Genomic DNA, 15,788 nt, shown 5'->3' on the forward strand with positions numbered 1-15,788 from the left:
ATGACGTCCATTGTTCTCAGCTAGTTATATGGGTTAATCATCCTAAAGCCCAGTTTTGCTTGGATTATTTCCTGGAGAGGATGTTGTTGACTTTTAGGAGGAGGTGATCATTCAGCTGGAACCTGGAGGGTGGGTAGGAATTAGGGGGTCAGAGAGGACGGAATGAACAAGGGGGCAGCTGGAATGGACAGGCTGGGGGTAAAGCAGACATCAGACCCCAAGGGGTGTGTAGACTCTACTGAAGTTAATGGGGGTCATCAAACATTTGGCAGTAGTGGGTATGAGAGAAAAGCAAGACCAGAGACAAGGAAACTCATGAAGAAAGTGTAGGATCCAGATAAGAAATAAGCAATCCTTCCTCCCTCCCTCCCTTCCTTCCTCCCTCCCTCCCTTCCTTCCTTCCTCCCTCCCTTCCTTCCTTCTTCTTCTCCTTCCTTCCTTCCTTCCCTTCCTCCCTTCCTCCCTCCCTTCCTTCTTCTTCTCCTTCCCTCCTTCCTTCCCTTCCTCCCTTCCTCCCACCCTCCCTCCCTTGATTCCTTCCTTCCTTCCTTCCTTCCTTCCTTCCTTCCTTCCTTCCTTCCCCCTGCCTCCCTCCCTCTCTCCTTCCTTCCTTCCTTCTTTCCTTCCTTCCCTCTCTCTCTCCTTCCTTCCTTCCTTCCTTCCTTCCTTCCTTCCTTCCTTCCTTCCACCCTGCCACAAACATTTACCAAATGCCTACTGTGTGCAGAAAACAAAAGAGACAAGACCCATGCCCTCACAGAACTTCAATATACTGTGGGAAAGGAGATAACTAGTGAGTGATGGACTGTGACACTCAGGTTCCTGATCTCACTTGGTGAATGGTGGGGCCATTCTCTGAGACAGGGGTTCAGGAGCCAGAGCAAGTTCAGGAAAAAAGATGATGGGTTCAGCCTATCTTTTTTGACACATGTTTGGGGTGTTTGGGGGACCCCTAAGTGGAGCTGTGCCACTAGCAGCTGCACGTACCTATTTGGAGATCACGAGATCTGGAAGGGACACATAGATTTGGGAACCATGACAGATCAAGGGTATTAAATCCCTGGCAGTGAATGAAAAAATCCTGGGAGGATGTGTAGCAGCAGGAGTCACAGACTCAAAGGTGCACAGCGGTCGGGTGAGTTGCGAGTGTGTGTGAATTGGGTCATATGTGAGACACAGAAAGTGGTGGGAACGTGGCTACCTGGAAAGGATGTCCTCCACCTAAGACATCCTGTGGGCCACATATAGACCCATTTGCAACCTATAGACTTTCAGAACTCTCTCTGCCGTATCTCCCGTTTCTTATAAAGATTCTCGCGGCAGGTAGCTAGCTGTTCACAAAAATCCACTTCCGGTTCTTTGGGGTCACTGCATTTCCCGGCCTCCCTCGCCATTACAAGTGGCCGTGTAACTGGGTTCCAGCCAGTGGGACGTGAGGGGAAGTTGTGTGCTCCACTTCCCAGCCATGGCCTTGAAGAAGGTAGGCCCCCTCCTCCTCTTTTCTTCCTCTGGCCAGATGTAGATGATGAAGTCTATGGGCTTTTGGATCCATTAAGTGGAAGGAACCAGGCTCCCTATATTATTGTCTAGAATAATACCACCTACCAATCAGGACACCTGCTTTTGACTATGACGTCGGTGATAAATAAACCTTTGTCATGTTTGAGCCATTATACATGTTTGGCTCCGTTTGTCACTACAGCCTAGCGTAATCTACCAAATACATTTCTAATCGAACAAATACCAAAGTAGCCCTGTCTGTGAGCTCTCTAAGGGCAGGGACCATGCCTGTCTAGTCCACTGCTGCGTCCTCAACACCAAGTCCACGGTAGAGCATGGAGTAGATACTCAATAAAACTTGTGGATAAAGCTAGGTATGTTTCATTGAGCATTTGCTAGATGAAATGTTAACTCTTTTATTGTTGTACACCATTTCATTTTGTGTTCCTGGGAACTCTATAAGAAAGGTTCTATTATTGTCTCTTTTTTCCACACAAAGAAAACTTGGAAAAGTTATAGCTGGGTGAAAGGCGAAAGGTTCATCTAAGCAGGATGATTCCAGAACCCACACTCTAAAACACTGGTATACAACCAACCATATGCATACCTACGTTAATAATTTAACTCACATGATCTCTCCCTCCAAGGATACCCTCAACCCCTTCCCTCTGCTCATTAAGGTCCCACCTTCTTTATCCTTCCCGGAACCCCTTGATTACCCTTTAATTACTCCAGCAGGAATTTCATATATATCATTCCTGTAACAGGGATCCCACATATCTGTCTGCCTCTAGAGAGAAATTATACTAACCTTAAGGGTAGCAGAATATCTTAGACATCATTTATTTTAGTGTTCCTTATAGCATCGAGGAAGATAGAGGCACCACTATGTGCCAGGCACTCTCTAGGCACTGGGGACCAAAATATAAACAAGACAGTCCATCCAGTCTCACAGAAAGCTCTCATGTCTTGTGGCATAAACAGATATTTTAAAAAATGTAACTTCTGCATATTAAGAGAGGCAGAAGAAGAGCAAGGAACCCATTCTTTTTGGAGGAGAAAAGAAAGGATTCCCAGAGTGTATGATCTTTGAGCTCAGCTTCTGGAGGATTAGTAGGTGTTTTCCAGTTGTTTAAGAGGGATCCTCATAAGCAGGGAAAGCATGTACCAAAGCATGGATGCATCAAGACATCTGTGCTGTTCTGGATGAGTGAGGTGTTGACTTGCTAGAATGTAGGATCCACTCATTCATTTGTTCATCCATTTATCTGACAGATACTTGAGTAAACTTAGAAGGTGCCACGCATTGTACTTTAAATGCAGAGGATTCAAAAGTGAGCAAGAACAGGTAGGATCGCTACCCTCATGGAGCTTAAAATCCAGTAGGGATTACGGCTGAGAACAAAGCTGTAACGATCACGTGTCCGGCGGGAAGGAGGAAGGGATAGCCAAACATGTGAGGACTCGGGGGAATGGGCTGAGCCAGACTATCAGAGACCTCCAATACCATGCTAGGGAGATGGAAATAGCCCTGCCTCTCTGATAGTTCTCAATTTTGTCCAGTCCCCTCACTGCCCCTGCCTGCAGTGCAGGCCACCGTCTCCTCCATGAAGGTATATGACAATCCTCTAAAGAGCCTTTTTGCCTCTCATTCTCCCCCACCCACCGTCACCCCCAATGCAAACAGAGTGATTTTTTCAAATGAGAAGATCATGTTACGTTCTGTGGTAGGCAGAAGTCTAAGAGGGCCCTATGATCTCCATCACTCTGGTGTTTCTCTGGTGATTATGCTAGGTTACACAGCAAAAGGAATTCCGCAGATATAGTTAAGGCTACTAATCAGTCAACCTTAAACACAGGGAAATGATCCAGGTGAATCTACCTGATGAAGTGAGCTCTCTAAAAGTAGAGAGTTTTCTCCAGCAAGTAGAAGGGCAAGTCACAGAGACTCAAATTCAAGGAGGTTTCCCAAGGATTCAACATGCTGTCGCTGGCCTGAAGATGAAGAGGGTCACGTGGAAAGGACCTAAGGAGGGCTTGCAGGAGTGGACAGTGAGCTCCAACCAACAGCCAGCAAGGAAACAGGGACCTCCCTCCTCCAACTGCAAGGAACTGGATTCTACCGACAACGTGAGTGAGCTTGGAAATGGGTTCTTTCCCAGAGCCTCCAGATGAGAGCTCAACCCAGCCAACGCTTTGCCAGTAGGCTCGGGAGACTATGCGCAGGGAAGCCAGCCATCCTATACTGGGTTTTTGACTTCCAGAACTACAAACTAATAACTGCGTGTTATTTTAAGCCACTAAATTTATGGCAATTTGTTCCACAGCAATAGAAAACTAATACACCCCCTGGCTTCTAACCCTCCACCTCTTGGCATCGAAACCTTATCACAGTCCTATTAGGTGGATATGTTATTATCATGATTTCACCGATGAAGAAACTGAGGCTTAGAGAGTTAAAATACTTTTCCTAAGCTTACTGAGCTACTAAGTGTCAGGGTTGAGATTTTTTTGCTCCGCCAGTCTGAACTCATAATCCATACCCTGTGGCTTCTCATTACCCTTATGGTAGGCTCACCTCCCTTCCTGATGGACTCCTGTTCACTCATCCAACCTCATTATTTTTTTTTAATGTTATTTATTTTTGAGGGAGAGAGAGTGAGAGAGAGAGAGGTGGGGGGGGGGGCAGAGGGAGGGAGGGGACATAGGATCCTAAGCAGGGCTCTGTGCTGACAGCAGAGAGACTGATGGGAGGCTCAAACTCACGAACCTATGAGCGAATGACCTGAGCCAAAGTCGGCTGCTTAACCGAGCCCCTAGGTGCCCCTCATCCAACCTCATTCTTTGACACTACTCTCACTTCGGATCCTTGTAGCCGGAGTAACAGCCACACCACCACACTCTCTATTCCTTGACTTTGCACATATGGTTCCTTTTTTTTTTTTTTTTCAATATATGAAATTTATTGTCAAATTGGTTTCCATACAACACCCAGTGCTCATCCCAAAAGGTGCCCTCCTCAATACCCATCACCCACCTTCCCCTCCCTCCCACCCCCCATCAACCCTCAGTTTGTTCTCAGTTTTTAAGAGTCTCTTATGCTTTGGCTCTCTCCCACTCTAACCTCTTTTTTTTTTTCCCTTCCCCTCCCCCATGGGTTTCTGTTAAGTTTCTCAGGATCCACCTAAGAGTGAAAACATATGGTATCTGTCTTTCTGTGTATGACTTATTTCACTTAGCATCACACTCTCCAGTTCCATCCACGTTGCTACAAAGGGCCAGATTTCATTCTTTCTCATTGCCACGTAGTACTCCATTGTGTACATATGGCTCCTTCTGCCTGGGATGCCACCTGCCTCCTCCCTCGGTTTTTTCTTTGGCTGACCTAAATGGTGCTTTTGGCTTTGCTTCAGATGCTATCTCCCTGGGGGGAGGGGGGGGGAACGTCTTCCTTGGCTCTCCCAGGCTGGGTAGATACTATCCCAGCATTCCCCTAGCACCTCATACCTCCCTTATCAGAGCACAGAAGCCGCTGTGTTCAACACTCCACTCAGCGGGGCTCTTCACTAGATTGTGAGCTCCTTGCTGGCCAAGACTGTGCTTTGTTCATCACCAAAGTCATAGCGCAGTATCTGGAGCCAGTGGGTACTCAATAAATATTTACCAAGTGAATGAATAAAAGTACTTTATTCAGGAGGCAATGGCAGTCATCCAAGGTCTTGACGCAAGGGAGTGACCTTATCAGACCCGTGCTTACAAGGACAAGCTGAGGCCAGGTCTTGCACGCAAAGGACCACCCTCATCAACATGAGGATGAAGAAGTTCATTCACATTGTGGTCTTGGACTTCTTGAGCTGGGAAACTTGGCTCTTCTGTCTTCCTGACTACATCTGGACACTGGATACGCCAGAAACCCTCACGGTCATGGCTAGTGTTCTCCTATGGAGGTGGAACGTGGAAAAAAGCTCGCGACTGGGGTCGAGGGTCTCGAAATCCCACTAGAATTAGGCGCCGCCTGCCAATAAGGCTGTGAGAAGCCACCGCAATATGGGGAGCCACGACCCTGTCCATGCGGGGAACCTGGAGCCAGCCTCCGGAGAGCCCACTCAGGCCGCCCTCTTTATCTCCATGGAGCGCACAGTCCGCGCACCTCTCCTTAAATATGCAAATATTGCTTCCTGAGGAGTAGGGCTGGAAGGCCTTCCGCATTAAAGGCAGCGCTTACTGCTCCCAGCTGGAGGTCAAGTGATGCGGTCAGAAGAGTCTCCAGTTGAGACGCTGCGCGTCTCGGTTTCCTCGTCTGCGCAAAGGGCACTCCCCAGACGACGCGGCCTTGAAGGACCAAGGGGCGCCGGGAAAGGTGAGAAAGTCAAGATGCGTACAGGTAGCTCTACACGCAAGGAGAGGAGCCAGTGGGCCGAGGGAGAGGCAGCGCAACAGAGCGGCGAGTCCGCGAAAGGGGCCGGGATTCCCGTGGCGGGCAGCGCGAGAGGGGGGCGGACTCGGCTCCCGGGCGCGGCGAGGCAGCGAGGGGCGGGTCCGGGCGCCGCGCCTCCCGCGCTCCGGCCGCGGATCTGGGCGCTGGGGGCGGGCGGGGGAGGAGCCACGTGGGGAGGAGCAAAACCTGGAGGCCCCGGGAACCTTGGGCAGAGCCAGAGCGGCGGGAGCCCGATCCCGGGCGCACTGCCCAGGGAGAGCGCGCCGTCCGGGCCGAGCACGGCCTCGGCCATTCCAGCCTGCGTCGGCGCTTGCGTTCGGTGCGCAACCCGGGAGGAGGGCCAGTGCGGACCGGGCGAGGGTCCCAGGCTCCTAAACTGTCCCAGAGCTGCCGGACTGCCCGCCGTCGCTGCCGCCCCATTGGGGCCCAGCCCGACCCGCCACCTGCGTCCCGGCTGCACCATGGATCCTTCGGAGAAGAAGATATCGGTGTGGATCTGCCAGGAAGAGAAGCTGGTGTCTGGTCTCTCCCGCCGCACCACCTGCTCGGACGTGGTTCGGGTGCTGTTGGAGGACGGCTGCCGGCGGCGACGGAGGCAGCGGCGGGGCCGGCGGCGGGGAACGGCCGGCGACTCTCCAGGCCGGGAGGAGCTTCGGGAACTCCTGGACGAAGACGAGGAGGACGACGACGAGGCGCTGCCGCAGGGCATGCTGTGCGGGCCCCCGCAGTGCTATTGCATCGTGGAAAAGTGGCGGGGCTTTGAACGCATCCTGCCTAACAAGACGCGCATCTTGCGCCTCTGGGCCGCCTGGGGCGACGAGCAGGAGAATGTGCGCTTCGTGCTGGTGCGCAGCGAGGCGTCACTACCCAACGCGGGCCCCCGCAGCGCCGAGGCGCGCGTTGTGCTCAGTCGCGAGCGCCCCTGCTCCGTTCGGGGCATCCCCGCGCGGCCCAGCCTGGCCATGACCCAGGAGAAGCAGCGGCGGGTCGTGCGCAAGGCCTTCCGCAAGCTGGCCAAGCTCAACCGGCGGCGCCAGCAGCAGCCGTCGTCGCCCTGTTCGTCTACGTCGTCTTCCACCGCCTCGTCCTGCTCGTCGCCGCCGCGGGCCACCGAGAGCGCATCCGTGGAGCGCATGGAGACGCTGGTGCATCTGGTGCTCTCCCAGGACCACACCATTCGTCAGCAGGTGCAGCGGCTCCGGGAGCTGGATCGCGAGATCGATCGCTACGAGGCCAAGGTGCACCTGGACCGCATGAGGCGGCACGGAGTCAACTACGTGCAGGACACCTACTTGGTGGGCGCAGGCATCGAGGTCGACGGGCCCAGCCCGGTAGAGGAGCCCGAGGCGGCGGCGGCGGCGGCGCCCCTGGACGGCGAGGCGCAGGCGGCCGCGCTGGAGGAGCTGGCCCGGCGGTGCGACGACCTGCTGCGGCTGCAGGAGCAGCGGGCCCAGCAGGAGGAGTTGCTGGAGCGCCTCTCAGCCGAGATTCAGGAGGAGCTGAACCAGAGGTGGATGCGGAGGCGCCAGGAGGAGCTCATCGCGCGGGAGGAGCCCCTGGAGCCTGATGGTGGCCTCGACGGCGAGCTGCTGCTGGAGCAGGAGAGGGTCAGGACGCAGCTCAGCACCAGCCTCTACATCGGGCTCCGGCTCAACACGGACCTGGAGGCCGTTAAGTCGGACTTGGATTACAGCCAGCAGCAGTGGGACAGCAAGGAGCGCGAGCTGCAGGGCCTCCTCCAGACTTTGCACACGTTGGAGTTGACGGTGGTCCCCGATGGGACTGTCGGCTCTGGCGGACCCTCCCGGGAACCGCGGCCTCAGGGCTGCGCGGAGATGTGGGTGGACCAGGCCCGCGGACTGGCCAAGAGCTGTCCTGGCAACGACGAGGACTCGGATACCGGGCTGAGCTCCATGCACAGCCAGGACTCGGACTCGGTGCCCGTGTGCGAATCTCTTGTGTAAGAGGTGTAGACCACGCTTCTCCCTTCCTCGAAGAAAGCAGTGGCCTTGGCCGGCTCAGGGACTGGAAACCAGGCAGGGGGTGGGCGGGGGAGCTCCTGCCAGGTAGCATTGCTCTTCGCGGGGTGGGGGGAGGGCTGGCGACACCCGCCAGGCCAGGGAGTGTGGAGGGGGTGCGGGACGGGGGAGGCCCGGAGCAGGCAGATCTCCATTCCAAGCTCTTTTAGGGGAAGGAAGGAGGGAGGAGGTGAGAACGTCCCGTATTGGAAAACAGTTGCCCCAGGGAAACTGACGTGGTCCGAACCCATTTTCAGAAAAAGAAAAAGTATTATGGAGATTTCAGCAATCTTCTGTATGGGAAGGACTGATGGCAGCTAGAACTTTAGTTTGTGGCATAAAGTGCTTTTAAAAGAAACTCTTGGATGAGAAGGAAATTCCTTGAATGTTAATTGTGACTGTGAACGTGTTAAAACTAGCCAAAGAGCACTGGTGTTCGTCTCAGCCTTGCTTACATCTCTGATAAAACCCACAGGCACCCAAATCCTGGCTCTTTACATTTCTGCAGATTGGGGGATTTACCCATCTGCTACACTGTTCATCTTTTCTTTTCTTTTTTCTTTTTTTAATGTTTATTTATTTTTAAGAGAGACAGAGACAGAGCATGAGGGGCGAGGGGCAGAAAGAGGGGGAGACACAGAATCCGAAGCAGGCTCCAGGCTCTGAGCTGTCAGCACAGAGCCCGACTTAGGGCTTGAACTCACCAACGGGAGATCATGACCTGAGTGGAAGTCGGACACTTAACCGATTGAGCCACCCAGGTGCCCCATCTTTTCTTTTCATTCAAAGGCTGAGCTGTATGGAAGCCTAGCCTCGTATTTCCTCCTAGCAAATACAGTATATGGTAAAATAGAATCCTTTCCCTACAATGACCTTTTATTATTACAAAAGCCAAACATAACCCTTTTGAGATGATAGAGAATCCTGGGACACCTAATCCCTGGTTACAGCTTAATGTAGGCCCTTCGGGATTTGCTCCCGCAGAGGTACCTGTGCCGTCCTTAATATTCATTCATGTTGCTGCTTCATCCACTCAATCACTGCTCCTCCAAAAAAACTAGGAGGAAAGTTGCAGAAGCCAAGTTCAGTACAACTAAATTTGCTATTTAATGAGCACGCCGGTTGAAACTAAGACTTGAAAGCCAAGATCTTTGTTAGCATTCAGCTTTTGAACTAAGCTGTGTGATTAAAACCAACCATGACCTCAAGGTGTTTTACCCCCACCCAAGCCAACCTTCAGTATCTTTGGTCAGAGATTAATTAGTTACTTGTCCAAGCCTAAACGGAGAGGGCAAGTATCCAGGCTTACTAGATAAGGCCCCCCAAAGAAAACAAAAGAAGTCAGTCTAATAGTACACCTTGGGTGAGCAGTTTGATTAACCATGGCACGTAGCCATAGATAAAAGCATACAAAAGTGAGCTCGAAGACAACTCGAATGACTCTGGCTCCTGCCTTTGCAGCCGCCAGGAGATACAAGCACAACACCTCTCTCCTAATAGCCCGGTGACAGAGCCCTGGTGGGGACTCAGGGTAATTGTTGCAGTTATTTCAATGAAAAGTTATCAGTTGTAGCTAGTTGTTGGCCTGTGGAAGGAGCCTGTTGGCAGTGTTCCCTCTGGAGCTCAGTGCTTCTGAGGAATGTGGGATCTAATCTGTCCTGAGGAGGTATTAACAATGGCGTGTGTGTGTGGTTTGCAGAAGCCCGGTGTCAGCCCAACCATGCAGGGGCTGGCTCTGGTTTCAACACTGCACGTGAAGATAACGTCAGAGGTCTTGCTTTAGAGAGACGTTTCTTTCCTTGGAGAGGTCGCGTCTGCTGGTCACCAGTGGGGACCTGCTCACCTGACCGCCCTCCAACCATTTCAGCTGTTTCCTTTGGGGAGCCGGCCCTCCCCTGCCCCTTGCCATTACAATGCACGTGGATGTCGCAGGTTTTCAAGGAAAAGGGGGATTAAAAGGCCATTTTCTTAATTAATGTTTTCGGAAGACATTAGCTGGCGTAATTACGGTGTTTTAGTTTCGCCTGATGCGGAAAACGTCTACGCATTTGGTCTTGAGCGTGACTGAAATGGGGAAGGGACCGGAAGAGGGCCACTGCCCCCTAGATGATCATTTGATCTCATAAACACAAAGCCTAATGATAGCTTCCCTTTTGAGGCAGAGGCACAATCCTCGTTAGAGGGTGACAGACGCTGCTTGTCTGAATGGCTTCTGCTGGCAATGGGCTGACCTGGTGGTTTTAAAATTATTGTGTTTTTTTCCTCCCGTTTTTTTTTTTTAATCCCCCAGAGTGGTAGGGGAGGTGGTTCTTAGACGTTTATTAACTCAAAAGAGAATACAGACGTTGGCAGAACAGGACTGCCTGGCAGAAAGGGGCTGTTTTCCTTTTCACTATTATTATTATTTTAAACTTTGACTGGCTGCTGACATCAGCAAATATGCCCGAAGCCTGTAAAGCAAATGAGCCACATCACAGGGAGAAGGGCTGTGAGGTTTTCTGGTGCCCTCTTTCCAGAGCCTTCCTGTCCCGTCTACCTGGAGATGCTTCTCCAGTCAACACTTTGGGCAGCGAGGAGGCTCTGTTTATAACAAAAGGCAGCCCAGTCTGCCCCCTTTCTCCTTTCATCCCAGTCACTTACGTCCCCAAGAGCCACTCCCTGTGTGGGTAGGAGAAGGAACAGGAGGTGAAAAAGAAAGGAGACAATAGTTCCTTTTACTAAGAACTTTCCCACGCCTGAGAAAACGTGAAATTTGGATATCAAAAGGACCGAAACAGTGCCTGTGCCTAGAAAGTGCCTAACAAATGCGAGATATTTTGAAAACGTCATTTCATTTAGAAAATAATCCTCATGGCGTATTTAAAAATATGCATCATGAATGCACAGCAGTGGAAGCATCCACTCAGGATGTCAGAGCCCCTGGGAGAAGGAACTCATCTCCTGCTCTCCCCGCGGAACAGGAAACCCCGGGGAAGAAGCAGCAAGCCTGTGCAGGACAGTGTGAAATGGAGGGGGCTCCCACCAACCCACCCCTTCCTTGCTGGGAGCTGATAGAATTTACCGTAACTTTGATCTTAATTATCCCATTCTCCACCCTCTCCCAAACCAAAAAGACTTCCCCTGGCATCTCTGTCTGTTTACATATAAAACACGGTGGTGATGATTTGCTAATTAGACAACTTACATTCCATGGTCCTTATGATGAACCTAACAATAACATAAGTAAAAAGAAAGAAAAGTCACTCAAAATCCTGTCACCGAAAGCTTATCACTACCAAAATTGGGCATGTTTTCCTTCCCAACCTTTTGAATTGTGATTTCATATTTTGCTGGGGGTTTTTTGTTTTTTGTTTTTGTTTTTTGTTTTTGTTTTTGTTTTTGAGAGCACCAGCGGGGAAGGGGCAGAGAGAGGGGGAGAGAATCCTAAGCAGACTCACGACTGTGAGATCATGACCCAAGCCAAAATCAAGAGTTGCGTGCTTAACCACTGAGCCACCCAGGTGCCCCATATTCTGCTTCTTTTAAAAAAAAATATATACTTTAAATGAGGTCGTATGTATGCTTTTATGCTCGGGTTTTGACCTGAGGCTCCATCCATCTGGTGGATACACCATAGTGCATATAACTGTTCTCATGTTAGTAAGTTATTCCCAGTGTTTTTTTTTTTTATGGTTATAAAATAACACTGTGACATGTTCCTTTGTGCACATTTCTGTTTTCCCCAATAAGATGGAAAGAGACTTCCCAGGCCAAAGAGTGCAAACATTTAAGGACTTGGTACTTAATCATCAACTTTCTTTTCAAAAGATTTGTTCTAATAACAAGCTGCTATGTGTGATGGGGTCTATTTCACCACCCCTTGGCTTTCATTAGATATTACGTTTTGTTAAGAAAATATTTTTTTAATGTTTATTTATTTTAGAGAGAGAGAGAGACAGCGCGCGCGCGCGTGCTGGTGGGGGAGGGGCAGAGAGAGAGGAAGACACAGAATCTGAAGCAGGCTCCAGGCTCTGAGCTGTGTCAGCACAGAGCCCAATACGGGGCTCCAACTCACAAACTGGGAGATCATGACCTGAGCCGAAGTTGGACGCTTAACTAACTGAGCCCCCCCAGGCGTCCCATTGTTAAGAAAATATTTTAACCAAAATTAATTAAATAGTTCTTTGTGGCCCCAGGAATGCAGGGCTGGCAACCACTGGCTTAAAATATTCTTACAACAGAAATGTGGGTCATCCAACGGAAGTGTTCAGAGGATGCGGTGCTTTCCCTTCTTCCTGTTTTCCGTGTCTTCCCTGAGCACCTGCTTTGGAATAGCGATCCTGTCTCCTATCAGAGCTGGCCAACAATGAGCGAGATTAGGAGAATTAACAAATAAGAGAAACAGATTTATAAAAGACAAACATTTATTATCTTTTTCACCCTGAGTCTATGAGAAAAGGTTATTCTGAGAAGGTGATGAGAGAGGGGCCCCTGGGTGGCTTAGTTGGTTGAGCCTCCAACTTCGGCTCAGGTCGTGATCCCCCAGTTTGTGAGTTCAAGCCCCACATTGAGCTCTCTGCTGTCAGCACAGAGCCTGCTTCAGCAACTCTGTCTCCCTCTCTCTCTGCCCCAACCCCGCTCGTGCTCTCTCAAAAATAAACATTAAAAAAATTATTTTTTAAAAAGGTGATGATATAAGTCGCGTTTGATTTTCTGCTTCTCCCTACCCACTCCCATCTGAAATTAAATCAACATAAAATAAATACATAAGCCCACTTGCTTATTAACAGCCTCTAATTAACAGTTTTGATTTTTCTGGGAACTTCTTTCTACATGTAATAAAACACCTGAGCTTATTCTTGGAAAGGGAACATTTGACCATGAAATTTGTAAAACTGTGAATGTGGAAATGTTTGAAATATATTGTTCTAAACAGACGGAAAGGAGGACGATAAGGAACTATTTTTTGCTGAGTACTTTCCAGACATCAGATCCTTGGGCTGAGTATTGTTGCATGCATTTTCTCTGCATTCATCTTGTGAGATAGAACTTTCTAAAAAATTTTTTAATGTTTATTTATTTTTGAGGAAGAGAGAGAGAGACAGAGTGTGAGCAGGGGAGGGGCAGAGAGAGAGGGAGACACAGAATCTGAAACAGGCTCCAGGCTCTGAGCTGTTAGCACAGAGCCTGATGCGGGGCTCAAACTCGCGGACCTCGAGATCATGACCTGGGCCGAAGTTAGGACGCCTTGCCGACTGAGCCACCCAGGCGCCCCTAGAACTTTCTAACCTCCACTCTTTACAGACAAAGAAACTGTAGAGCATTGGCATTGGAAGGGCCTCAGAGATGATCAGCTCTTGTCCACGTATTTCCACTGGGGAGGTGGAGTGCCTTTCTCAAAATCGTAGAGCCAGTAAACATCTACTAGGTGGGGATTTAGAAAAAAGACAAAGGAGGAGAAATTCCTGTGTAAATATCTGGGCATCTATCTGTCAGGTGAAGTCCTTGACAGTGGGGAAAAAAATTCTCACAAAAAATTAATACCCTGTGTATCAGCATGGAGGTTTCGATGAATGCCCCCTCCTCCCCCCCAAAGTCACAGATGGCTAGTCAGTCACCAATAGGGACTCCTCGGCCATCAGGGCAGACAGCTGTGTGCTATTCACAATAACATCTGGAAGGTGGTACCAACCAAGGCTGTGCCAAAACTGCCCCCAGCATTTTTAAGCAGGCCTTGTTTCTGGTTGAGCCTCTGGGCACATGAGAATCAGCAGAGGGTCAAGGGAGGGAACGTTGGGCCCTCCAAGGACCCCTGTGCCCATGGAGTCGTGCACACTTGGTTTAGGCATCTCTGGCCACGCTCTTTCCATTGAACATGTGTAGCCCAAAAATGGATTGCTTTGAAGGCCCGCTGCTTCAGCCTCTGCCCCTCTCATCCATTCCCTTGAATTTTTTTCTGTTTCAGACACCTCCAGGGTTCGCTAGAGCTTTCAAGGTAAAATCCACATTTCTGAGCAGAATTTATAAGGTTGTTGGTTATCCAGCTCAAGGCCGCCTACTAAGGCCCACCCTCCCCTGCCTAAAATCACAGAATTGAGTGGATCCTGTTTCTCCATTCAGGTCACACTGCCACTGGGTGTGCAAGGGCCCTCTTCTTTCTTGTTTTACTTCATGTTTTCCTTCCTCCCCCACTCCCACCCCCATTTCTCTTCTTCCTCCCACTGTAAGCAATTCCTCTAGTGTATTTGATCTATGACCTTTCAAACCATCTTACATATTCAAGGCTGTCACGTTGCACACCTCCAGGGGGCACCATCGACCTAGGAAACTGTGTGAATGGTTTCCCTGAAGTCGAGCAATGTGCCAGCATGTTCCATTCGCTCCTATGGGTATACATATCTTTGAAACGTAGAATGAAACAGTTGTGTTCTGATGATTAATATGCATGACCTTTACTGGACTCTACAGCTCACTATATTTCTTTCTTTTTTTTCATGACATTATGTTTGTGTAAGCAACTCCACATTGTGCTTCGTAAATCTAGCTCATGATTTTCTGACCTGTGTGGTATTCTGTCACTTTAAGGTCTACGTTTCTTTGGGGGAAGGAAACTTAGGTTGTTCCCGATTCCTCACTTCCTCAAACAGTGTTCCAGTGAACACAGGCAGAAATCAGTGGCGACATGCGAGAATTTGTCTGAGTTTGGAACCCAGAAGTTTGAGTGCCGAACTGCTCTATCGCTCTCCCGAATGGCTACACTCCCAGGTTGGGCTCTTACTGGCAGTGAAGAGTCTCCATTTTCCCCATTGCCTCTTCAACACTTCATATTATCCAACTTTCTACTGTTTACATTTTGTCTTAATTTGCATTTCTTTGAATTCTACTGAAATTGACCTTCACATGCTTTTTATCCTTCTGTTTACCGCCTGTTACCGCCCATTTTTCCTGTGGGTCTCTCTTTTCTGGCAGATTTGCAGGAATTCCTATGTGTCCTGAACACTAGTTTCTTGTTAATTATAGAGCAAGTATAAATATCTTATTCTAATTTGACTCCATCTTAACTGTGTCTGTGGTGTCTATTGTTGAAAGATACCTAATTATAATATAGTTAAATGTAGCACTCCCACATCTCCCCATGGCTTATGGTTTAAGGTTCTTGTCTAAGAAATAAAGTCACAAAGATATGCTTCTGTAGTTTCTTCTATTAACCCCATACTTTTTCTTTCTTTCTTCCTCTCTTACTTTTTCCTTCCTTCCCTTCTTTCTCCTTCTCTCATTTCTTCATCGTTGATTAACTGAAGTACTTCCACAGAAAGATTCTTCCCTTTATAAAGTGTTACTCTGAAGGACAGTTGAAAGCCTAATTATCCTGAACTATAGGACAAAAGCAACATTCTTACTTTTTATTTTTATTTACTAGGGTTCAAAATAATGTGGCTGATCTCTAGCATTCTCCAAAGGTAACTAATGAGTTTTTCCTTTATTGTTCATCTTTTGGGGAATCATTGTGACTTTTCAGATTTAAAATATTTAATGTGTTTCAAACCGTTGTGGTTACGGTCCCATCTTTGGCTAGTGGGAGCTTCTTCAGGTTGACTCCTGGGTCTTTTTCCTGGATCTTTTTCATAGTCTTCGAAAGCTTCCTTTGCTCTTCCTTTGTCGAGATGATCCAGGCTTGCGCTGTACCCTGTCCCAGACCTGAAATCAGCCATCACTACACAGAGCCTTGATTTTTTTTCAATGGCAAATGATATTTAGAAACCACAGTCTAGATACTAGGGGTGCTCATTGCCACTGGGTTGGTGATTGTTTTTAGGACTTTCCAGTAGAAATAAAAGAAGAGATACGTTTTA

General features: G+C 49.1%; 1 protein-coding gene across 1 annotated transcript; it reads left to right on the forward strand.

The window, feature by feature from the left end:
• The first annotated feature begins 6,393 nt into the window (after positions 1–6,393).
• On the forward strand, positions 6,394–8,066 carry RASSF10 (Ras association domain family member 10). The gene has a single exon (XM_030333475.1). The coding sequence runs from the start codon at positions 6,400–6,402 to the stop codon at positions 7,900–7,902; it is 1,503 nt and encodes a 500-aa protein (XP_030189335.1). The 5' UTR covers positions 6,394–6,399; the 3' UTR covers positions 7,903–8,066.
• Positions 8,067–15,788: the final 7,722 nt, after the last annotated feature.

This window comes from Lynx canadensis, chromosome D1 (genome assembly GCF_007474595.2).
Source record: "Lynx canadensis isolate LIC74 chromosome D1, mLynCan4.pri.v2, whole genome shotgun sequence".
NCBI classification, from domain to species: Eukaryota; Metazoa; Chordata; class Mammalia; order Carnivora; family Felidae; genus Lynx; species Lynx canadensis.